The sequence below is a fragment of the Myxine glutinosa genome, chromosome 11 (genome assembly GCF_964187855.1).
Source record: "Myxine glutinosa chromosome 11, kmMyxGlut1.1, whole genome shotgun sequence".
NCBI lineage: Eukaryota > Metazoa > Chordata > Myxini > Myxiniformes > Myxinidae > Myxine > Myxine glutinosa.
In genome coordinates this window covers 98220899-98246721 of record NC_136271.1, presented here as the reverse complement: position 1 = coordinate 98246721, position 25823 = coordinate 98220899, and the positions used below count along the sequence as shown (strand labels likewise).

At 47.2% G+C, this 25823-nt stretch overlaps 1 protein-coding gene across 3 annotated transcripts in view; it reads left to right on the top strand.

Annotated features, from left to right (window-relative positions):
- The window catches only part of LOC137437083 (SLIT-ROBO Rho GTPase-activating protein 1), a 245757-nt gene that overhangs the window by 85918 nt on the left and 134016 nt on the right, over positions 1-25823 (top strand). For all 3 annotated transcript variants that reach the window (XR_013625002.1, XM_068131443.2, XM_068131442.2), the window contains exon 3: positions 17280-17442. Coding sequence is in view for 2 of the 3 variants with exons in the window: in XM_068131443.2 (XP_067987544.2) it covers positions 17280-17442 (163 nt within the window). In the remaining variant the exon portion in view is untranslated. The remainder of the gene's footprint in view (positions 1-17279; positions 17443-25823) is intronic.

The window sequence follows — 25823 nt, the reverse complement described above, 5'->3', positions numbered from 1 at the left end:
ATATTAACAAAAATAATAATAACGAATGTGCATATAATCACCCCCCTGGCCTTGGTGAAACTGGGCTTGGTGAAAGGTAAGCTTATGCTCAAGCAGTACGGTCGGCAGGTATGCTCCAAGGCCCTGAAGACCAATGAAAGTTTGGTCCAATGGACCAACGAGCTCACTATTTGACAAAAACCATCAACATTAAGCTTAAACATTTCATTGCTTTTCACAATGACAGATCTGTATTTCATAAATGGATTCAAAGTTTTCTTTTTCAACAAAACCGAGTTAAAACCCTGCGTTAGCTTTTGTTGTTATTTGCTTAAAAATCAGATAACCGTGTTCTGTGTTTTTGCTGTTTGTCTATCTCTTGCTTGTTATACTAAACTTGCAACAACTTGGACTCTGGAATTGATCATACGTAGAGGGATCTGGAAAACTGGAGGAGGGTCTGGACATCACTCTTCATTCAACAATTACCCCTTTATTACCCCATTGTTTCCCTATCATTATAACTTAGTTCAATTAAGGTACCTTTGAAGGAACTGCGCTCCAACGCGAGTCGAAAGAATTGACGCGACCAAAGACGGAATTCGTCCGAGTTGCTTTATTGAAACAAAACAGCTCAGGTATTCTGACAAGCCCGTTTTTCGGGCAACAATATATATACACATTTATGTCGGGAAGTTTGCCCGGCAAAAGCTATACCGGGCATGCCCGGGTATCAAGGGCGAGCCTTGGACAGGCGAGTCTGGACCTGCCCGGGCGTGTTTGGCTGCGGCCTGGCAAGTCGAGGCTGGGCGTGCCCGGGCGCTCTGGGCGAGCCCTGGAAAGGCGAGAGCGGGCATGCCCGGGAAAGACGAGACCGGGCGTGCCATGGAGGTTCGGGCGTGCCCGGGAACAGTGAGTCCGGGCATGCCCGGGAGAGGCGCGTCTGGCCGTGTTCTGGCCGGTGCAAGGCGATTATGTACATCCAGCGGTAACCGCTACACACGCCCCTCCAGAATCGACCTGCACCGGCAGGGTCAATTTAAGGGGGGTCCGGATGACCCGGCTGAAGCGACCCCTGGAGGGTCGTGGGGAGGGGTCTGACGTGGTGGTGGGTGGTCGAGCGGGGGGAACTGTGGACGGGGGGCGGCCTCGCCGCGGAGGAAGGGCCAACCGTGGTGGTCGGTCGACGTCCATGTGCGCCGGTTTGAGGCGGTCCACAGAAATCCGGTCCGGCCGGCCGCCGAAGTCGACGATGAAAGACTTGTCGCCCCGTCGCAGGACCCGGAAGGGCCCGTCGTACGGCGGCCGGAGTGGCCCCCGGTGCGCGTCATGACGCACAAAGACGTACTCCGCTGTGCGAAGCGCCGGGGGGACATAGGACTGGGGGCCACCGTGGCGGGACGTCGGCACGGGGGCAAATCGTCGGGCGGCCTCCTGGAGGTCCGAGCGCTGGCGAGCGGCGGACCAGGGACTGGTAGCGTCAGGCACGAATTCGCCCGGGACGCGGAGTGGCTGGCCGTAGACGAGCTCGGCGGCGGACGCCTGTAGGTCTTCCTTGGGGGCCGTGCGAAGGCCCAAAAGGACCCACGGCAGCCGGTCGGCCCAACCGTCGTCCTGAAGGCCGGCCATGAGTGCGGCCTTCATGGAGCGGTGAAACCGCTCGCACAACCCATTGGCTTGGGGGTGGTAGGCCATGGTGCGGTGCAGCGTGACCCCCAACGAACGGGCGACCGCGCCCCAAAGCTCAGACGTGAACTGTGGGCCGCGGTTGGATGAGATGTCCGCTGGTGCGCCGAAGCGCGCGACCCAGGTGGCGATGAACGCCTGCGCCACGTCGGCGGTGGTGGTGGAGGTGAGGGGCACGGCCTCCGGCCACCTGGTGGTCCTGTCCACCATGGTGAGCAGGTGGGTGAACCCCCGCGAGGGGGGCAGGGGACCCACCAGGTCCACGTGGACGTGGTCGAAACGCCGTTCAGGCACGGCGAAAGGTGCCAGCGGGGCCTGGGTGTGGCGGTGGACCTTGGCTCGCTGGCAGGCCGTGCAGGCGTTGGCCCAGTCGCGGATGTTTCGTCGAAGGCCGTGCCAGACGAAACGCGCCGACACCAGCTTCTGAGAAGCTTTCCGGCCCGGGTGAGAAAGGCCGTGGATGGAGGCGAAGATGCAGCGCTGCCAGGAAACGGGCACGATGGGGCGAGGCTGGCCCTGGGAGACGTCGCAGAGCAGGACGGTGCCCGCGAAGGGGATGTCGGCCAGGCGGAGGCCCGTGTCCGCCACGCGGAGTGCCTGCACCGAGGCGTCGGTGGTCTGGTCGGCCGCCATGAGCGTGAAGTCCACGCCGAGGTGGACCGCGTTCGCGCTGGCCCGCGAAAGGCAGTTGGCCTCGGCGTTGTCTTTGCCGGCGACGTGCTGGATGTCCGTGGTGAACTCCGACACGGCGGAGAGGTGGCGCTGCTGGCGGGCCGACCACGGCTCCGTGACCTTAGCCATTGCGTAGACCAACGGCTTGTGGTCGACGAAAGCCGTGAACGGGCGGCCCTCCAGGAGGTGTCGGAAATGGCGAACGGCCAGGAATAGCCCGAGCAGCTCGCGGTCGAACGTGCTGTAGTTTAACTCGTTCGGCCGGAGTTGCCGGCTGAAAAAAGCGAGTGGCTGCCAAACCCCGTCCACCCATTGCTCATGGACGGCGCCCACCGCGTAGTTGGAGGCGTCCGTAGTGAGGGCGATGGGCGCGTTGAGCACCGGGTGAGCCAGCAGCGTTGCGTCGGCGAGGGCGCGTTTGGCACTGGCGAAGGCCGCGTCCATGGCCGCGGACCAAACAATGTCATGCTTGGCCGGCTTGCCCCGGAGGGCCTCGTAAAGGGGCCGCATGAGCTGAGCAGCGCGGGGCACGAATCGGTGATAAAAATTCACCATGCCGAGGAACTCTTGGAGGGCCTTGATGGAACGGGGACGCGGGAACGTGGTGATGGCCTCGACCTTGGTCGGCAGCGGCACGGCCCCGGTCTTGGTGATGCGGTGGCCCAAAAAGTCAACGGTCGTCGCGCCGAAGTGGCATTTGACCGGGTTTACAATTAAGCCGTGCTCGCTGAGGCGACCGAACAGTGTTCGGAGGTGGAGGAGGTGCTCGGCGCGGGACGTGCTGGCGACGAGGATGTCGTCCAGATAGACGAAAAGAAACGGCAGGTCGCGCAGCACGCCGTCCATCAAGCGCTGGAACGCCTGGGCCGCGTTCTTGAGGCCAAACGGCATCCGCAAAAATTCGAACAGGCCGAACGGCGTGATGACGGCCGTCTTCGGGACGTCGGCCGCCCGGACAGGTACCTGGTGGTAGCCCCGTATCAGGTCAATTTTCGAAAAGATGACCCGTCCCGCCAAACGGGCGGAAAAGTCCTGAATATGCGGGATCGGGTACCTGTCGGGGGTGGTAGCGTCATTGAGACGGCGGTAGTCGCCACACGGGCGCCATCCACCCCCCGGCTTTGGCACGATGTGCAGTGGCGAGGCCCACGCGCTATCGGAGCGCCGCACGATGCCGAGGTGCTCCAACGCGTCGAATTCGGCCTTTGCCACGGCGAGCTTGGCTGGGTCGAGGCGGCGGGCCCTGGCGTAGACCGGCGGGCCCGTAGTGGGTATGTGGTGCTCGATCCCGTGCCGCATCGCGACGGCCGAAAACGTCGGCCGCGTGAGGGCCGGGAATTCCACGAGCAGGCGAGCAAACTCGTTCGTTGCCGGGAGGGCGCACGCCAGTTCGGTCGGCGCGGAGCTGCTCATTGTGCACGCCAGGGAGCTGAAGGTCTCGGCGTGGACAAGGCGACGTCGTTTGACGTCGACCAGCAGCCCGTGCGCGCAGAGGAAGTCGGCGCCCAGCAAAGCCACGGGGACGCTGGCGGTAACAAAAGTCCATTGAAAGCGCTGGCTGCCGAAGCAGAGGGTGACGACGCGTGGGCCGAAAGTGCGTATGGCCGAGCCATTAGCAGCGACCAAAGAGGGGCCGCAAACTGCGTCCAGCCTGTCCTGCTCGGAGGCAGGTATGACGCTCAGTTGGGCGCCGGTGTCGCACAGGAAACGCCGTCCAGACGCTTTGTCCCGAATAAACAGCAAGTTGCCCGAGTGGCCGGCGCTCATGGCTGGGAATGAACGCCGGCCCGGCCGTTTCCCGACCTGCCGAAAGTGCACGGGGGCCGGCACGTCCGAGCCTTGTGTCCGAACCTGGCGTGGTAATAACACCACGCCCGGTCAGGTGGAGGCCCCGGCCGTCGTGTCGGAAGCGGGCGGTGCGGCGTGGCGGCCGCCAGTTGCACCGGCAGTTCGGCCTCCAACCGCGCAGGGCGCTCGGGCGTCGTGGGCGTCGCCTCGGACGGCGGCGGGCTCCAGGTAACCGCGCCGATGTGCTGGTCCGCCGAGGAGATCTTATCGGCTTCCCTGGCGAGGGCGCGGGAATCCGTGATCAACGTGCCAGCCAGGGCGAGGCGTACCGGGTTAGGCAGCTGACGGAGGAACAGCTCCCGGAACAGGAATGCCGGAGAGTGCTCGCCGAGCAACGAGAGCATATAGTCCATGCGCTCGGACGGGCGCGTGTCGCCGAGCTCGGGCAGGTCAAGCAGGCGCCGTGCGCGTGCTGCCGGTGAGAGGGCGAAAGCGCCGAGGAGGAGCGTCTTCAGCGCGTCGTATTTGTCAGCAGCCGGCGGGTGCTGGAGGAGGCTCAAGGCGCGGGCCGCGGTGGTGGAACCGAGCGCCGCCACAACATGGTGGAAGCGGGTGTCGTCCGCGGTGATGCCTCGCAGGGCGAACTGGGAGTCCGCCTGGGCGAACCAAACAGCCGCGTGAGTCTCCCAGAAGGTAGGCAGTTTAAGCGTCACTGCCGTATCCATGTCGGTAGGTCACCAATGAAGGAACTGCGCTCCAACGCGAGTCGAAAGAATTGACGCGACCAAAGACGGAATTCGTCCGAGTTGCTTTATTGAAACAAAACAGCTCAGGTATTCTGACAAGCCCGTTTTTCGGGCAACAATATATATACACATTTATGTCGGGAAGTTTGCCCGGCAAAAGCTATACCGGGCATGCCCGGGTATCAAGGGCGAGCCTTGGACAGGCGAGTCTGGACCTGCCCGGGCGTGTTTGGCTGCGGCCTGGCAAGTCGAGGCTGGGCGTGCCCGGGCGCTCTGGGCGAGCACTGGAAAGGCGATAGCGGGCATGCCCGGACGCTCTGGGCGAGCCCTGGAAAGGCGATAGCGGGCATGCCCGGACGCTCTGGGCGAGCCCTGGAAAGGCGAGAGCGGGCATGCCCGGGAAAGACGAGACCGGGCGTGCCATGGAGGTTCGGGCGTGCCCGGGAACAGTGAGTCCGGGCATGCCCGGGAGAGGCGCGTCTGGCCGTGTTCTGGCCGGTGCAAGGCGATTATGTACATCCAGCGGTAACCGCTACACCTTCATTAAAAAAAAAGATTTTTAATGTGTTTTTCTTCAGGTTGTTTATTCAAAGATGTCCATTTATTTATTTATATACACCTGTAATGATGCTCATCATGTAATTTGCAACAGTTTATTGGACATGGACACTTATTCCCTCTTTTTCTTTTTCAACATTCTGCAAGCTCCTTTGTCATCTAGAACATTTGTAGATATGTTCTTATAGTATAGATGAATTATATATTTTAGTGCAAATGAACATTTGTATTTTCTAACAACAACCCAAAGGCCTGTGATTTATCTTGGACCTGATGCACTTTCTTCTTTTTGATGCATAAATTATTTTTTTATGGCAAAAGACATCATTATATGCATGTTTTGGGTGTGTTGTGGACTTCTGGAAGAATGTGTGAAATGTGGAGGAGCTCCAGTGTGTGGATGGAAGACAGGGCGGGCAGCATGAGACCTTGAAAGAAGAGCCAGTAAAGAACCACATGACCACCAACCTGCCCGTGCGAAGTGAGAAGGAAACCATGGCGCTCGACCTCCTACCAAGAGATCCCAATGATTTGGATGGCCTTAGATTCAACCACCACCAGGGGAGGAAGATGGAAAGTGACCGCATCATCCCAGATTCAAACTAGAACGGCACTCAGTAGAGAGCATAGCTCCGCCAGGTGGAAAAAAAAGTTTACGTTTTGTATCCCAGAGTAGACCAGAAAATCACAATACAGAATCACATTTAATCAAAATCGTCCGTCCACAACTTTTTGAGAAATCCTGCTATGTATCGTTTTTGGCCCTATCCCCCAACGGTGAAGAATCACTTTTTAAAAATCTACTAGCCGGATCCGGATCTTCACCAAAATTGAAGTATTTCCTCCTTGTCAGACACCCAACCGGTCCACCAAGTTTGATCCAAATCCGTCCATAACCTTTTGAGATATCCCGCTATTTTATCGTTTTTGGCCCTATCTCCCAATGGTGAAGAATCACTTAAAAAATTCTATCAGCCGAATCCGAATCCGGATCTTCACCAAACTCTAATCATTTGGTCCTTGTCACATACTCTACCTCTCTGCCAAAGTTTGTCCGAATCCGTCCACAACTTTTTGAGATATTTTGTTCACAAACAAACAAACAGACAGACATACAGGGATGAAAACATAACCTCCATCCACCTTTGGTGGCAGAGGTAACCAGAGCCCACCTTTAGTATAGTATTGTCAGGCCTTTCACGCAGCCGACGGTGCCTACAGTAGCAGACATGGCTGAAACTTTTTCCAAAACAAGATGGCCAATAGCTTGAATATGATCATGACAATATGTAGGAAAGGTAAATGGAACCAAATATAGAACATGAAATGCAGAACATGAAATTCTATATTATTCGACTGTTCCATAATATCCAGACGTCCCACACAAGGCCAGAATGGTGTTCCCCATCTCTTCCTTGTACATGAAAAAAATTATAAAGGGTTCCTTTATGGCACAGCAGCACAGCATGCATTTCTGTAGGGGATCGAGCATCAAATTTTGCAACAATGTGTTGCAAACTGTCATGGTGGCAGGGCGTTTGATAAATGGTGACAAACAGGGACAATAAATGCTGCAGAGCAAAAGGGAAGAAGTTAAAATTTGGCCGTGGCACGACCATACATTCGCCTACCTTTTTGAATTTACAAAGACAATTTTATAATGGACACACGTGTTTAGTAGTAGGTGGGAGTATGCTACATTACCAACCTCGTGCATGATAGCATTGCGGGATCAGAGCTGATGCAGGATCACAAAGCAATGTGTGGATACAACACCGTCAAGGTGATTTTGATAGCTATGTATGACTACATGGTCTTTTGATAGCTTCATGGTCTTTTGATAGCTTCATGGTCTTTTGATAGCTTCATGGTCTTTTGATAGCTTCATGGTCTTTTGATAGCCTCATGGTCTTTTGATAAGTTTTTCTGGATGTTTTTAATACAAACTGTTATGGGGTCCTCTACAATCTCCTGGTCTCGGTAACCTCCGAACCCCGAGAGGAACCCTGGCAGAAAAATATGTTACCCTGTGTTGAAAATCAATAGTGAAACCACACCAATGATTATAAATGAACAAAATTGTATTAGAAATCACACACAGGAATAACGGGATAACAGATGGCCATTAAGAGTGCACTCTATATATATCTTATATAAAGTCAAGTGACTCACTGCTCTGCCAGCAAATGAATGGACACTCCTCAATGTCTCTATGACTTTTCCCAAGGCGAATGGGATTCGCTCCAGCGGTCGATGGAACGAAATCCGGTCGAAGCCCGAATCTCGCTCTCCAGTCGATCTCCGAAGCGTGTACAGTGGGCAAGGGTGCTCTTCCTGCCAAACTCAACTGTACAACGGCGCCCTCCAGAGGCGCACCTTCACCGCTCCCTCAGCAAACCGCAACGTAATTGGAGACGAAGCGGTCGCACACACCCATCCCCGGCAGACGGTAGGATGTTGGGGTGAAGATGACACGAAGCAAACCTTCACCGGTGTCCGATGCACGGGGTGCAAGATGGCCGACGGCTCTGGCTTGAGCCGATGCAACGAGATGAGGATTCGTTGGAATCTCAGCGCCCCAAATCTATCTACGCAGATTTCTCCACTCCAGCGAATATTCCTATCGCCGGATGTCCCTTCCAGGAACTCAAAATCCCCTCGTGGCTGTCGGGAAACCTTGCTCATTCCGGAGCGCTGACGTCATGCGTCTTCTCCGACTTTGCTCGCGCCGCTTCTTCCTCTTCACCTCATTGTCTTCTCCTTCGGTTTCCTGTTTCACTTGCAGTTATCCTTTTTAACTTTTGATAACCGTTCGTGAATAATAAACCTTGTGAAACTAATAATAATACATAATATCAGAAACATGTCCAGTGGGTGAAAACCACCCCAGCGGAAGTGACAAATCCGTAACAAAACTCAAGGCACATGGAAGACTGAGGGAGAGACAGAGGGTAAAATGGCATTGTACTGACAGTGGGGCCACAGAAGGATACAACAAGCAAGGAAAGAACAAACAGAAAGAGAAAGGGAAAAGTGAGGAAACAGTGAACTACAAGTAAGAGGGTTGGGTTAGCTGGGGTTAGTGGGTGTAGAAAAGGTCACTGATAGGGATGGATGGCATGAGATGACCAGTGCTTGAAGACTTCAAGGGAAGATACAATCGAACGGTCTCCTTAAGGAAGTTCTACAAATGGGAGAAAAGAGGAACAAAGGAGTGGAGGTGGGCAGAAAGCCTGGATTTTGGAAGTTAACCAGGAGGGGGTTACTGGAAGAACTAATGCATCCTAGATGAGCTGGAGAGGGTCAGAAGTTGAGAGAGCAGGGGGAGCTTACATGCAGGAGAGGTTATATCAACCTGTCTGCAATACGAGAGCAAAAGGCCTTTTGCTTTCAGTTTAAATGTTCAGAGCTTTAGATTCCACAGAATTCAGGAGAGACAGATGTGATGTGATGCCAGCCCTTAGGGGAGGGCAGTACTCCATTGAGCTCTACATATTCCTGGTAGGCTGTGAGTAATTCTGATTTTCCAAGGAATGGCTTGGAATGATGGAGGATGCCCAGTCTACGGTTGGCTTTGGAGGCCAGATTTGCCATGTGGTTGAACCAGGGGAGGTTATGGCTGATTAGGTCTAGAAGTTGAAGAGACCAAACCCCTTCCAGTGGTTGGCCATCAAAATAGATAGGTGGTTTGTTTGATGTTCTTCAGGATCAACAGCTCACCTGCACTCATGCGTTTTCTCTCATGGAAGGACGTTGTGCGACGGAGGATACCCAATTGGCGGCTGGCTTTGGAGGCTAACATTGAAATGTGGTTTGCCCAAGAAAAATCATGGCTGATAATGAGACCCAGGAGTTTGAATGACTGAACTTCCTCAAGAGGATTGTTGGGAAAGTGCATTTAGGGGAAGGGGTGGGAGGAAGGGGAGGAGTTGCCAGGTGGTCCTTTTAGAGAGAGATGGTGAGAGTGTGAGATTTCTCAGGATTACATCAATCTTTAAACTGTAATATATTTTTGGAATAGCTGATACTGCACAATTAATAAAGTGTCAGGCATGTGTCTGTACCGGTGTCTATGTGTGTGTGTGTGTGTGTGTGTGTGTGTGTGTGTGTGTGTGTGTGTGTGTGTGTGTGTGTGTGTGTGTGTGTGTGTGTGTGACAGGATGGTGCAGAGTTAGCCTACCTTAACTGTTAAGTCCAGTTTTGACTCTCAGCCAAATTATAAACTGTGAAATTGGTGCTTCTCTCAAATAGATGTTCAGGTGAGCACTTATCTTCTTGCATTATTTGGTGGGCATTAATGACGTCATTGTGATATTTGCGAACAGTAGATGAGTTCCCACCAGTACACTACCCACATTCTTGCCCAAACTACCTGATTCATGAAAGTTTCTACCTGTGAGACCAACTTCCTCAATTTCTTCAATCTCATTCTTTCCTCCGGGGCTTCAAGACAGCTTTTCACCACCATCTCAGATCATCACCCATTCAAAACCATGATCTTTTCTACCCCCAATAATGCTCCCCAAGCCCACCCCTTTCCAAGTTTCCAGTTTTTCCTTCCTGAGAGTTTGCGACTGCGTCCATTTTGTTCAATGCTAGAGTCCTCCCCTAGCCCTCGTTCTCTGCCACATCGCTTATTTCTCCACGTCTCCATCTATTTTATCCCTCATCCCTGCTATTGCTGTGGAGTCTCCCCTCAATATGTTATTTGTTCTAGCTCCTCCATAAGCCTCGACTTTGTATCCCAAAGTGATAGTAATAAACAAGACCGAGAGTCGAACAGCGTCGTAGCCAGGCTTGTTTGATAGTTTAGTTGAAGAGGATGGTATGACCTGGGTGGGGATACCAGTTAGCAAATAATGTACAGTCACGTGAAAAAGTAAGTACACCCCATGTAAAGTTTTGACTTTTTCAACATATTTCAACATACAGCTATTTGATCTTCATTTCAACAATATTGATAGATAAAGGTGATATAATATAACAAATATCATGAAACATTTACATTTTGTATTCCATTGTATAATTTAAATAAACATAAATGCAAATTTCGCAAATGGAAAAAGTAAGTACACCCCTACATTTATCACTACTTCAAATACCTAAAATTAGAATCAGGTGCACCAGCTCAGGTGCAAATGATTAGAACATCGTTGGAGAGGATCTTGGAGGAACCTGTCTTATTTAAAGCTCAGACATTTAGTTTGGTTTGCTCTTTGTTGTTGAAGTGTGCGGCATCACCATTCCTAGATCAAAAGAGCTCTCTGAGGCCTTCAGAAAGAAGGTTATAGATGTCTACGAGTCTGGGAAGGGATTTAAAAAGATCTCCAAACAATTTGAAATCAATCATTCGCCTGTCCGGAACATCATCTACAAGTGGAGAAGATTCCAAACAAATGCCAACTTGTTCAGGCCAGGCCGGCCCAGCAAGTTCAGCCCGAGAGCAGACCGCAAGATGCTGAAAGAAGTCTCTAAGAACCCCAGAATGTCATCACGGGACCTACAGGTAGCTCTTGCCACTGTTGATGTCAAAGTGCACGAGTCTACCATTAGAAAGAGGCTGCACAAATTTGATCTACATGGGAGGTGTGCCAGGAGGAAACCTTTGCTGTCCAGAAAGAACATCTGGGCAAGACTAAAGTTTGCCAATGAACACCTAGGCAAAGACCAGCACTTCTGGAACAATGTGCTCTGGACAGATGAGTCAAAGGTAGAGCTACTTGGCCACAGTACCAGAAGACATGTTTGGCGAAAACCAAAGAGAGCATTTGACCACAAGAACCTGATACCAACTGTAAGGCATGGTGGTGGAAATATTATGGTTTGGGGCAGCTTTGCTGCATCAGGGCCTGGGCAGCTCACCATCATAGAATCCACTATGAATTCTTCATTGTACCAGAGGGTGCTTGAGGATAATGTGAGGCCATCTGTCACAAAGTTGAAGCTCAACTGAAGGTGGATCTTGCAATATGACAATGACCCTAAACATACCAGTAAAACCACCAAGGAATGGCTGAAAAGAAAGAAATGGAGGGTTCTGGGATGGCAAGTCAAAGCTCGGATCTAAATCCCATCGAGATGTAGTGGGGGGATTTGAAACGAGCTGTGCATGCTAGAAACCCCTCAAACATCGCACAGCTGAAAGAATTCTGCATGGAGGAGTGGGCAAAAATGTCTCCCAGTCGATGTCAGAGACTGGTAGACAGTTATAAGAAACGCCTACTTGAGGTTGTTTCTGCCAAAGGGGGAAATACCACCTATTAGAACCAAGGGTGTACTTACTTTTTCCACAAGCTAAATTTGCATTTATGTTTATTTAAAGTATACAATTGACTACAAAATGTAAATGTTTCATGATATTTGTTATATTATATCACCTTTATCTATCAATATTGTTGAAATGAAGATCAAATAGCTGTATGTTGAAATATGTTGAAAAAGTCAAAACTTTACATGGGGTGTACTTACTTTTTCACGTGACTGTAAGTGTTTAATTATTTTGAAGTACTCCAAGTCTCTAAGCTGTCGGTCACCATGGAAGTGAAGAGATTGCATTGAGACACTGGTTTATTCAATATCTTTCGAGTCAACAATGAATGAACCATACACCGCTTCAATCCAGTAACTTTGCTGTCACGACAAAAGAGATTGCAGGGTTATGATTATATTTAGTATATCTTTTTTTTAAAACAATATTACTATTATTATGAAAACAATACTACTGTATTAAGAATCCTAGACTATTTTGTCCGAAGCGGCCTAAAGGTGAGCCACGAAGCCTAAGGCCGATACGTACTTTGTCATTGGAAGACCCTAACGCCTATCCTTTAGATATTTGATGGTTATTTTAACAATCGGTTTGTTTGTGCTTCACACTGAATGAAAACCGTAAAGGTAGAGCATGCAGATTGTGATACATGACAGGTTAAACTATATGTTCTGCCTGAACGGCATAGGAATCAAAATGGCGGTGTGTGGAGTCAGCTGTCGTACCGCCGTAATGACATCACATCACCCCTGTCATGTGACCAGATCCTCAGCTCTTATTGGTGTACGTTTGAGGGGACATACATACATACATACATACATACATACGAACAGACAAACACTGTTCTAGACGTCTTTGCCCTATGGGCTACGCCTTAAAAACAGGGTGAGACCATTAAATTTGTTTAGTGAGACCATGGCAAAAATATGTGTTCTGTTTGTCAGACCATCATCCAATCAATTTCCAATTAGCAGAGATTGACGCAGCTGCTGTCTGCCTATCAATGGGATAAGGTACTCTGTGACACAATGTGAGGATGTCTAGATACAAAAAATTAATGTCGTCAAGAGTATCGGAGAGGTCTTATGTAGACCGGTCTTTGTCAGTGGAGTTGCGATGTAACATACGACATCAATACTGAGCGTTTTCTTTGAACATGATTCCCTGGATGACCCTGCTGTCGTGACAACTTGTGATGGTGTTGAACATGCGTGTGTGCAATCACCGAGACATGAAAATGAAATAAGAATCGATTTGTTGAAAAGTTGCGGATTAGTAAGGTTGGTATGTATCTGGTATTTGGATTGGATTCATCGAGTACATTTTAATATTCAAATTAAACATAAGTAAACATTGTGGAAGTTAACAAGCTACATTCATGAGGATATAAAGATCTGCTCAAAGTATCACTTCTAGCATTTTTATGCAACAGGTAGCAGATGCTGTCACGAAACCAGGTGCAGGTTTCGAGGTTTCACTTGATCTCTTGCCTAAAGCTTGAACTTGAACAGTGTCGCTTGCTGAGCGAGTGACATATTTCTGTGAGCCAGCTTTTAGTTTCACAAAAGTATTGCAAGTGCAGTCTTGTATCTTACGGGCGCATTGTGACATTGTGATTGTAATTATTTAGTTATCTTTCACTCTTTTGATACTTGCTTCAAGCTCTTCCTCCACATTCGTGTTATCTTTTTCATTTGTTCCTGTGATTACCTCTGCCTCCAAAGGTAGGTGGGGGTTACGTTTTCAGCCTTGTCTGTCTGTTTGTCTGTGAACAGGATATCTCAAAAAGTTGTGCACAGATTTGGAGGAAATGTTGTGGAGAGGTTGGCTGTTTGACGAGGACGAATTGATTCGATTTTGGTGAAGATCTGGATCCCGATTTGAGAATTTTAAAGTGATTCTTCACCATTAAGTGATGGGTCTAAAGCCTACATATAGTACGATATCTCAAAAGGTTATGGACATATTGGGACGAAACTTGGTGGACAGGCTGTGTCTGCGACAAGGACGAATCGATTCGATTTTGGTGAAGATCGGAAAACGGATGCAATAAAAAAAAATTTTTTTAATTAATTATTCACCAATGAGAGATGGTGCCAAAAACGATTTACAGCATGATATTTCAAAAAGTTGTGGACCAGTTATGACAAAACTTAGATTTTGGTTCAGGTCCGGATCCAGATCCAGCCAATCAGTTTGATGCCGAGGAAATGAAGGCCTTTAAGGTTATTTGAATCTCCCGCGATGAAGCTCAGTCTATGGGTGTATCTCTTTCCCATAGCAGACAGATCGGTGGTCTCTCTGTCCCATAGCAGACAGATCGGTGGTCTCTCTGTCCTTTAGCGCCTCCTTTCTGGTGTTGCACCATCTTATCTTTCCGTGCTTTTCCCTCACCTTCCCCCAGGTTTTTGCAGGGCACACGTGGTCCACCAACAACCCCCTTCTGGTAAAATACCTAAATTCAGGATCACTAGTCACCTCAATTCTGCTGTTGGTGTTTCACCTCTCTCTCTACTGTGTCACCTCTCCCCTTCACCTCTCTCTCTACTCTACGGAAACCTCTCCTCAGTGAAAGACACATGAAAGCCCGCTTGGAGTTTGCAAAAAAGCTCTAAAGGACTCTCAGACTGTGAGAAACAAGATTCTGTGGTCTGATGAAACCAAGATTGAACTGTTTGGCTTCTGTCTGTCCACTCTGCCATGAAGCCCAGATCGGTGGAGTGTTGCAGTGATGGTTGTCCTTCTGGAAGCTTCTCCCATCTCCACACAGGATCTCTGGAGCTCAGCCAGAGTGACCATCGGGTTCTTGGTCACCTCTCTTACCAAGGCCCTTCTCCCCCGATTGCTCAGTTTGGCCAGGCGGCCAGCTCTAGGAAGAGTCCTAGTTGTTCCAAACTTCTTCCCTTTAAGAATTATGGAGGCCGCTGTGCTCTTGGGAACCTTCAATGCAGCAGAATTGCTTTTTGTCGGCTTCCCCAGATCTGTGTCTCGACACAATCCTGTCTCTGAGCTCTGCAGGCAGTTCCTTCGACCTCATGGCTTGGTTTTGCTCTGATATGCCTTGTCCGCTGTGAGACCTTATATAGACAGGTGTGTGCCTTTCCAAATCATGTCCAATCAATTGAATTTACCACAGGTGGACTCCAATCAAGGTGTAGAAACATCTCAAAGATGATCAAGAGAAATGGGAGGCACCTGAGCTAAATTTCAAGTGTCGTAGCAAAGGGTATGAATACTTATGGCAATGTGATATTTCAGTTTTTTCTTTTTAATAAATTTGTAAAACTTTCTAAAATCCTGTTTTCTCTTTGTCATTATCGGGTATTGAGTGGAGATTGATGAGGGAAAAAATGAATATAAACGATTTCAGCATAAGGCTGCAACATAACAAAATGTGAAAAAAGTAAAGGGGTCTGAATACTTTCTGAATGCACTGTATATACACAAACACACACACACACACACACACACACACATGTACAGGGTGTGGCTGAAGTCCTGTCTATCTACTGTTTGTTTATTCAACTTGGCTAACAATGGGATCTGCGGAAAGGGAACTTCAAACAGAGAAACCCGATCAGTATTTTTCTCATATTTCTGGGTTTTCTTTGCCGTTCACAAACCTTTACACTGCCACATGTTTCTATACGTTTCCCATTATAGTTATTTGCAACTTTCAGGAGGAGGTGGGAAGTGAAACAGACAGATCTTTTGAAACGATAGCTGAAGATGTCGGCCAGAGTGAATTTATGTTTGCCAATTGTGGTGACCACGCTGGAGTCCTCACGTCGGTGCTTTTGCATCATTGACGCGCGTTGCTGCCCTTTGCTCGGCCGCATGCCATGTTTGTCGGTTGCTGTGGCCGAGTATGTGCACACACATCAAGGAGGTAAAACTATTCATTCGTCTCCCTCCTTTCATTACGCTTTAACGACATGCAGGAGGGAGCACGGTGACCGTTTCGGTATGGCTCATCGTTCATTTGCCAGTGGAACAATTTGAATGAATAAGCAACTCCATGTAAAGGAATTGTGGTCTTAACTGCAGGAGGACGTCGTGGATATTTTGAATATATCTATAGGAATAAAATAGATATCTATAGGAGGACTTTTTAAGAAGCAAATGTATTATTACATGCGCATTGCTTGTTTGAAATTGCATGCGGTGTCGGTGTTCAACTGCCTCTGCCATTGTGTATCGAATTCACAATGATCAGACAAAATAAAGGTTTGTTGTGCGGCCTACAGGTGTAACGAGAGGCAGTTGAAAAAAAATGAGACAAAATTGACTTCTTTATTTCGGTTTCCCAAAGATGCTTCCAAAAAGTCATTGATGCAAGAAATAAAGGAATTGTTTACTCCACTCTCCGCCTCTTCATACCTCATCCCTCAGATCGGCAGTCTGCAGCCTCCTCACTCTCTGCAGACCTGGACAAAATCACAGACTGGGCAAACAAGTGGAACATGTCTTTCAATCCTGACAAATCTCACACTCTTACTATGTCTCTCCGAAAAGACCGACTGGACAACCCTCCCATCCACTTTCTGAATAATCCTCTCCAAGAAGTTCTGTCGCTCAAGCTTTTGGGTCTCACTATCTGCCATGATCTTTCTTGAGAAAACCACATTTCCAATCTGGCCTCCAAAAGCCAGTCGCCGACTGGGCATCCTCCATCGTGCGAAGTCCTTCCTTGGCACACCTGAGCTCCTCACCACATACAAGGCTTTCATCCGCAGCTCAATGGAATACTGTTCCCCCCTCTGGGCCGGTGCTCCTGCCTCACACCGAGCTCGGCTTCCCACTGTTGAAACCGAAGCTTTCAGAATCATTGGAATCTCCCGCGATGAAGCTAACTCCGAGGGCCTTTCACTCACTCAAGGTTGGTGGTCTTTCTGTCTTCTACCGACTCCTCTCCGGCCTTGCCCCCCCAGCTCTCTCTGGGCTCTGTCCCCCAAATATTCCTACAGGTCGCACAAGATCTGCCTGCAAACCTCTTATGGTTAAACTGCCGAAATCAAGACTCTCTGCTCACCTTCACTCCTTCATTCCTCTTTTCTCCCGCCTCTGGAACAAACTCCCCCACTCCCTTCAATCCCACTCCTCCCTCCAGGTCTTTAAAACAGCTGTTCACCACCATCTCTTATCTTCCCCCATCCAAAACCTTGATCTTTTCTACCGCTAATTCACCCCAGATCCACTTTTTTGAAATACCAACTTCTTTCCTGGAGGTCCTTGGTGTCCTTGTGTTTTATACTTCTATTTCCCACACCTCCTCCCTCTTCCCACGCCTCCTCCCCCCAAGTCCTCTCCCTCCCACAAATCTCCCGATGTCCCAGCTCTCAAATGTTGTGATTGTTTGCTTCCCCTTCTCTCCCCCATCTTGTCTTCCGCTCCCCTTATTATATGTTTTGTGTGTCTGTTTGATTTATTGTGTGATAAATGTTAGGTCTTTCACGAGCCTCGATCCTGTATATATATATATATATATTTAAAAAATCAAATGAATTGTTGTTACTGTTTTTTTATTTTCCTTTTTTTCCTTTTCCTAAATTCCCTACTGGCATGTTGCGTTTGTCTTTCAGGAGAGACCAAAACCTGCTGTCTCCTGTTAACTGCTGGTACTTGCTGTTGAGTCAGACAAGGCGTGAGAGCAGAGATCATGCCACACTGGGAGATATCTATCTCAACAACGTCATTGTACGTTTTGGACAGATTGCTGAGGATTCACTTCGCCTCTTTAAGAAGGTGAATGAAATGAATCTCCCTGGGTGATGGGAAGATGGTGCTCCTAAGGAAGCATACTCTATGTCCCAAGCTCCAATGGTTGAGATATTTTCCTTTCCTTTTTTAATGCAGCAAATGGCTGCTGGTTGCATTATTTGCTTATTAATTGGCTATGCTGCTGTTGCAGTTTCTCCTGGAAGTTAGAGTAGGAATTTGGCCAGGGTAGTGGTGTTAACGCGCCTGATACTCACGAATGACATTGTGATATCTAACGGTACCCCAGTTTAACGTCCAACCGAGGGACAGCACACATTGATGAATTGCCCTGCCTGTGAAATGACAGTTTCTGGCTGGGTCGGGATTCAAACCGAGATTAGACCAGCCAAAGGTGAGAGTGCATACCAAGCATATAATCGAAATCTGGATTCAGGTTTGAGGATCGGATCCCATGCATACCAAGAAATAAGTATTGAAAACTGGAGTGAAATCTGAAAAATTTAAGACATTAACGATTCTTATAACTACAGTGCCTTCAGAAAGTATTCACACCCCTTGACTTTTTTCACATTTTATTGTGTTACAGCCTGAATTCCAAATGGGTTAAATTAAGATTTTTTTTCTCACTGATCGACACATTTGATCCCATAATGTCAAAGTATAATTTCTTTTTTAGAATTTTTTACAAAATAATTTAAACTGAAAAGCTGAACTGTCTTTAGTCATTAAGTATTCAACCCCTTTGCTATGACACTCCAAATTGAGCTCAGGTGCATCCAATTTCCTTTGATCATCCTTGAGATGTCTCTACAACTTGATTGGAGTCCACCTATGGCCAATTCAATTGATTGGACATGATTTAGAAAGAAACACACCTTTCTATATGAGGTCCCATAGTTGACAGTGCATGTCATATCAGAAACTCCACCATGAAGTCCAAGGAGCTCTCCGTAGAATTCCGAGATAAAATTGTGACGAGGCATAGATCTTGGGAGGGTATAACAATTTCTAGAGTGTTGAAAGTTCCCAAGAGCACAGTGAGCCTCATCATTAAGAAATGAATGAATATGGAACTACCCAGACTCTTCCTAGACCTGCCATTCGGACCAAATTGAGCAACCGGGCGAGAAGCACCTCGATCAGGGAGGTGACCACGAACTCAATGGCCACTCTGACAGAACTACAGAGTTCTTTGGTTGAGATGGGAGAACCTGCAGAAAGCCAACAGCCTCTGCAGCACTTCACAAATCTAGGCTTAATGTGAAAATGGCCAGGCAGAAGCCACTCCTGAGAAAAAGGCATTTGAAGGCATGCCTGGAGTTTACAAAAAGGCACGTGAAAGACTCTGAGAGCATAAGGCAGAAGATTTTGTGGTCTGATGAGACAAAAATGGAACTCTTTGGCCTGAATGCAAAGTGCTGCCTCTGGCGGAAACCGAGCACAGCTAACATCCTCCCTACCATGAAGCATGGTGGTGGCAGCATCATGCTATGGAGATGCTTTTCAGCGGCAGGTGCTGGGAGAATTGTAAGGATAGAGGGAACAATTAATGGAGCCAAATACAGGCAAATATTTGAGGAGAACCTGCTTCAGAATGCAAAATACCTTAGACTGCGGCCAATATTTACGTTGCAACACGACAATGACCCCAGTCATACAGCCAAAGCCACACTGGAATGGCTTCAGGATAACAAAGTGAAAGTCCTTGAGTGGTCCAGCCAAAGCCCAGACTACAATCCCATTGAGAATTTGTGGAAAGACTTGAAGATTGCTGTTCACTAACGCTCCCAATCCAACTTGACAAGAGTTTGAGCAAATCTGCAACGAAGAATGGGAGAAACTCCCCAAATCCAGATGTTCAAAGCTGATGCAGACATACCCAAGAAAAAGTGAAGCTGTAATCGCAGCCAAATGCGCTTCTACGAAGTATTGACTTGGGGGGTTGAATACTGTTATGAATTTGGTAGAGTAACATCTAGAGCTAGGTAGATCTGAATAGGTAGGTATTCGGCTGTCGTGACAGGGACTCTACATGTAATAAGTTATTGATGTTTAGGCGTTTGTCGGGGTAAGATGTATGATTGTGGATCTACCTGGAGGTCCGAGTGTTAAATAGTGAGGGATTAAAGGTAACGCCCCTGTGAGTCTCACCTAGTAGTCAAACCTTTGTCCATTATGGCACTGCAAACCACATAAACATTAGTTAGGTCCTTAGCGCAACATTAAATAATTCCCTTTCCCTGACAATGACTTCGTAATAAATGGACACCACCAGGCCAAAAACACCGCCACCGTTTACACCTCCAAGGCCTACAAACCTCGCCTGGCACGTGTTACACAAGGACCGCGGGGGTCGGTGAGCGAGAGTGGAGCATGCCGCAGAGGGCGTGGCCGGGGCGAGCCGGCGAGTCGGGAGGCTGTGATTGGCTGAGGAGTGCGCCAATGTGACGTCATCGGCCACCAATATATGCGACGGTCGGACGCCATTTAGTGACACACGGCAAGACACGGCAGCACACGCAGTTCGGAGCAGTTCGTTGCAGTTCGAGGTTCGTTCGTCACAGTTCGTTGGCAGTTGGCACCAAACAGTTGGCACTTGGCTGCCAGCACTCCCAAAAGAGAGTCAAGTGGAGTTCGCTTGCTTTGTGCAGCTTACGTTGGACCTTTGGTGCACGGACCTGGTGGAGATCGACCTCGTGTGGAGCTGCTGGCCACGCGTCGGACGCGTGGTGCTTGGAGCGAGGCCTTGTGGAATTTGGAGCGAAAGGACCTCGTGGTGTGCGATCGGGGACGACAAGGACGAGATAAGGCCGTACCCGCGAATACACTGTGCATAAACTAAAAAGACGTGTTATTTTCGTATTCACCTCCCTCGTATCGTGTTTGATATCTGTTGCGTCTGGGATCCCAATTTAGGCTTATTCGATTTATTAGTATTACCGGCGCGGGCTTTTTCACTGTCTTTACTTTTCAATAATAAATCCTTGTATTATTTTCTGTATATATCTGAACGCAGTTTTCCTGGGTGTTTGATTTTAGTAGATAAGGCGGCGGGCGAAGCTTTGCTGCGTGCGCCATTCCGCGCGTTTAACGTTGTGTTGAACTTGAATCCGCCATTGAGTTTTCGCCTCGGGAGTTAAAGTCTCGCAAATCGGTCATCCGTAACTGTGGTGTTAATCACGGTTACGTGACAATACTTATGTAAATTAACAAAAAATTAATACTAATTAATACTAATGAATTCAATAAAGTAAATTAATAGTAGAACAGCACTCAGCAGAGAGCATACCTCCGCCTGGTTGGCCATATCACTCAATGGTGAAGAATCACTTGAAAAATTATACTAGCTGAATCTTGATCCAGATCTTCACCAAAATTGAATCGATTCTTCCTTGTTTTGAAGGAAGTGAAGTGACGCTTACGGAATCCAGTTGTTTTTTTTAGATCAAAAGGTCAAAGGTCAACGGTTGCATAAAATCATCAATTTTCATCCAATTGACTTGAAATTTGAGCAGGGTTTGCATGTTGGGTCACTGAAGCATATTTATTTTGAGGTGAAAAGTTTAAGATCACCTGAAATCTTAAAATTTTTGGTATTTTCTTTTAAGCTATTTTCATCATGTTTAGCATACGGAAGAAGTCTGAATACAAAGCGGAAGTGGATGGGAAATTGAATGGGAATGGGATGGGAAATTGGGAATGGGATGGGAAATTGATGAAGAAATTGAATCGACACAACCTGTCAAACAAGTTTCGTCCAAATCCATCCATAACTTTTTGAGATATCCCGCTATGTATCGTTTTTGCTTCTATCTCCCAATGGTGAAGAATCCCTAAAAAAATTAAATAACTCTCATATCCGAAACAATATTCAGATCTTCACCAAAATCGAATCGAATCGTCCTTGTCACACACCAAACCTGTCCAACAAGTGTCGTCCAAATCCGTCCACAACTTTTTGAGATATCCTGCTATGTATCGTTTTTGGCCCGATCTCCCAATGGTGAAGAATCACTGAAAAACATCTAGTAGCCGGATGCGAATCCGGATCTTCACCAAAATCTAATCATTTCGTCCTTGTCACATACACTACATCTCTGCCAAATATCGTCCGAATCCGTCCACAACGTTTTGAGATATTTTGTTCACAAACAAACAAACAGACAAACGGACAGACAGGGGTGAAAACATAACCTCCATCCACCTTTGGTGGCAGAGGTAATTAAATATTTCTGTATTTAATTATTTTATTTTATTGTAAGAATTTCAAAAAAATAATTCTGTAACAACAAAATGTGAAAAAGGCAAGGGGTTTGAATACTTTCTGAAGGTACTGTAAGTGTTTATCTTATATCTAGGCTATAAAGGGGAACCCAAACAAAATTTTTTTTGAAAACCATTGAAAATCATTAATCACGGTCTAATTTGAAGGGTATATATATATATATTTATTTATTTATTGCCAATTAAATTAGAAAGTGTTGAAAATAGACCTTGAGTGTTGATTTTCGATTTCGCCAGTGACGTCACTTAATGATCTCACCTTGATCCAAATCTGTGATCAATACCACACTTGGTGGTGTAATGGTTAGAGCACTCGCTCTGCATCTGGGAGATCGGCAATTTCAACCCCGACAGTCTCATACCAAAGACTTTAAAAATAGTATGTGATGTGCCCTTGCTCATCATTTAAAAGGGTAGACCACAGACAGACAACGCTGGGAAGACAATGGCAAACCACCCAGTATAACCGGTGAGAAAGGCGCCACCATTGTTGTGACGTCGCTGGTATCCCAAGCGTCACTTGCACGAAACTCAGTTGCTGCGTTTTTATCTTTTAATTGTCCTGTGCTGTGTCTCGTTTGTATGCCCATGTGTGTATGATGTGTGAATGGCAGCTCCATTACGAGCCGTATATCATATTTAAACAAGAAAGAGCAATCAGAGATTGCAAACCCTCGCCAGGATGTATTTTCAGTGGTTTTTAAGGCTTTTGTGTTAAAACAAATATGGCGCCCGAACCACGTGACCGATGACGTCATCATTTTTTTTCTCCACTAGTTTATGCTGACATGGTGCTCAAGAAATTTCATCTTGATAGGATGAAGTTTTGTACTTGTCGAATTATGACGTCATAATAGAGGCACCTATGACATCATCATTGACATATTTTATTCCCCATGGAGAGTTCTTTACAATGAGCCATGTGTCAATTTTTTCTATTCAGCGCTTTCAGAGATATAGAGGTGCAAAGTTTTTCGATTTTTCGAAGATGGCGGCCGAACCACGTGACCTATGACGTCATAATTATCATATAAAATTATACAGGTGGAGTTGCACCTATGGTGAAAATTTCCTGTCAATCGGACCAACGGTTGCAGAGAAAATCATATTTATTCTGTGCGGACAAACAAACAGACAAACGGACTCAAATGCTCAGACGAGGACTCAAATGCTCAGACAAATGCCCTCTCCTCAGGCGAGGGTAATAAAAAATGTGTTTCAGTGTGCGGAACTTCTGAGTTCCATGTTTCAATGCATTTGTGTTTTTTCGTTCATCAATTATTTTCCGCTCACCACGACCGTGCGCGCTCTGATCTGGATTGCATTTTCAATCTTCAAATTCGAGTCTGATAAACTCTGATAATCGTCCTCTGATTAACTCCGACTGGTCTACGGCTTCTTTCTTGAATCCCGGGAAGTGATCGCGTTATCAGCCGTCCTGGGAGATAAAAATGGAGGGGATCAAGATGCACGACCAGCATATGATGAGCTGCAAAGTGATCACCGAGATGCTCGCCTACTTCAACAGGGTAATATGACCCGACTGCAAAGCCGCAATGAGCCGGCGAAGCCAAAGCCTCTTGCCACTATTTTACCCACCACTGTGGCATCAGTAGGTAGGTGTCGTAGGTACCGTACCAAGTTCAAAATGACACCGTTTGCATTCTGGATGAGATTAAAATTTATAAAATTTCCTTCTTGATTAATTTGGTGAATTCCGTCTCAACTTCGGATATTTCCGGCCGTGAAAAACTTTCCCCTACGGCCGCGAGATTTCTAAAAAATAATTCTTCGTCAATTTTAGAATATTTGACGCCGTTTTCAGCCTCCGAAAGGCGGTAATAAGCTTTTTTGAAATACTTTTTCAAATGCTCGAATCTCATTGGTTCCGGTGTTTGGTGACGATTTTCGTTGAAGATAACCAGGGCCCGTGCGGGCCCGGGGAACGAGGTTGGTCTTAAAGTATTTTAATTACAAATTAGAGGTGCATAAGATTGTGAATCAAACAAAGACGGGTGAAACAAACTCCTATTGAACTTTTTCACAATTTTTTATGCATCCTTCTGCATCCGCAAAATGGCGGCCTTCATGGAGCGATTTGGTGCGTCAAAGCTTCGAAATTCTCAAAGGATCCAGCAAAATCTGGCTTTTCAACATAATATGTACGCGTTCATTCACAACACCGGCTTCGTTGGCTAATATGACCCTACTGCAAAGCCGCAATGAGCCGGCGAAGCCAAAGCCAAAGGATCCAGCAAAATCTGGCTTTTCAACATAATACGTACGCGTTCATTCACAACACCGGCTTCGCCGACTATAAAATATTTTACAAAGTCACTCAACAAAGTCACTCCATCATGTCTCAAAGTATTTTAATTACAAATTAGAGGTGCATAAGATTGTGAATCAAAAAAAGACGGGTGAAACAAACTCCTATTGAACTTTTTCGCAATTGTTTATTCATACTTCCGCATCCGCAAGATGGCGGCCTCCATGGAGCGATTTGATGCGTCAAAACTTCGAAATTCTCAAAGGATCCAGCAAAATCTGTATTTTCAACATAATACGTACGCGTTCATTCACAACACCGGCTTCGCCGGCTATAGCGCTACTGACAGCCAAAATGACAGAGTGTGATATGAATCAATCAATTAAAAAAATAATTAAGAGTGAATAAAGGTCACCAAGGCAGATTTGCTTACTGTATACATTTGGATACTTTTTGCTTGAATATCGTCACTGTACTGCAGAAAAATGACCGCCAAGATGGCGGCCGCATATCTGTACAGAAATACCACCTGTCTATAAAGGCCACTTTTTCAGTTTCCCTTGAGTGGTCGTTATATACAGGTTTGACTGCATTGGTGTCCATGTGCCCAGGAAGGTTAGAGACCACTGCTCTAGGCCATCCTGCCAGCCCACGACTGAAATTGCGCATTCCGAAGAAGCTGTTTGGTGATGCATCAGCACCACATTACAGGAAGACACAAATGCTCTGCCCAGCAGTATTTCCTTGACACTTTAGGCCCAAGTTCATAGTCACATATAACAATGCGATACTGGGAAATGCGATAATGTTAGCATTTGACTTTCAGTTTAGTAATCTTCCTCTCTACTGCCAACAAAAAGTTTCTTGTAAAAATATTTATTTAAGGACTTGTCAAATATTAAACATCCAGGAAATTTTGTTTTGGATTTTGTGGGTTATTTGTGTTTCATCGGGGGAGAAAAGAATGGAATATTTGGGAATGTAACTTTGCAGCTGAACCTGACAGCACAACACTGAAAGGACTTAGCTTGTTAATTGACTGTATTTGGGACTCAAGTTGTTGTTTTGCATATGCAGCGCGTTTGTGCCGCTGATGCAGTGCCCCAATTACCAGTGAACTGGTACTCAATTTGCTGACCTCGGAAGGATGACAGGCTGAGTCAACACCTTGGCGTTAATTCAATGATCAACAGGGATTCAGACTCAGGATCCCAGGATCCCAATCCAGCACCCTAACCGTTAAGCCAACACCAGGCTATTGTGACTTAAGTGGTAAAAGATAAAAGGAAGGAAGCCACCACTTTAATGATCTGTAGGAAAATAAATGACTTGCGGTAGTTACTACAACCTACCCGCCCCCCCCCCCCTCCTTCCACCCCCATGTGAATGCCCTTTATCGTTTGAGCAGCGGTTCTTAACTGGGGTGGGGGTCGGGTGGGTTTGGGGGGGGGGGGTCATTGGCTTGGTGAATTGGCTTGGTGCATGGTGAAGCGCCACCCAATGAATTTTTGGAGGCATTTTCTTGTGCAACTGGATGCACCAGAGCTCAATTTGGAGTGTAATAGCAAAGGAATTGAATACTTTGTTGATGCAAGTCATTGAGCTTTTCATTTTAAATTAATTTATATAAATTTCTACAAGCAATTCCACTTTGACATTATGGGGTATTATGTGTAGATCAGTGACGAAAAAAAATCTCAGTTTGATCCATTTTAAATTCAGGCTGTAACACAACAAAATGTGAAAAAGGTCAAGGGGTGTGAATACTTTCTGAAGGTACTGTACATCCGCCACCAAGGGTGGACGGAGGTTATGTTTTAATCCCCTGTCTGTTTGTCTTTCTGTTTGTTCG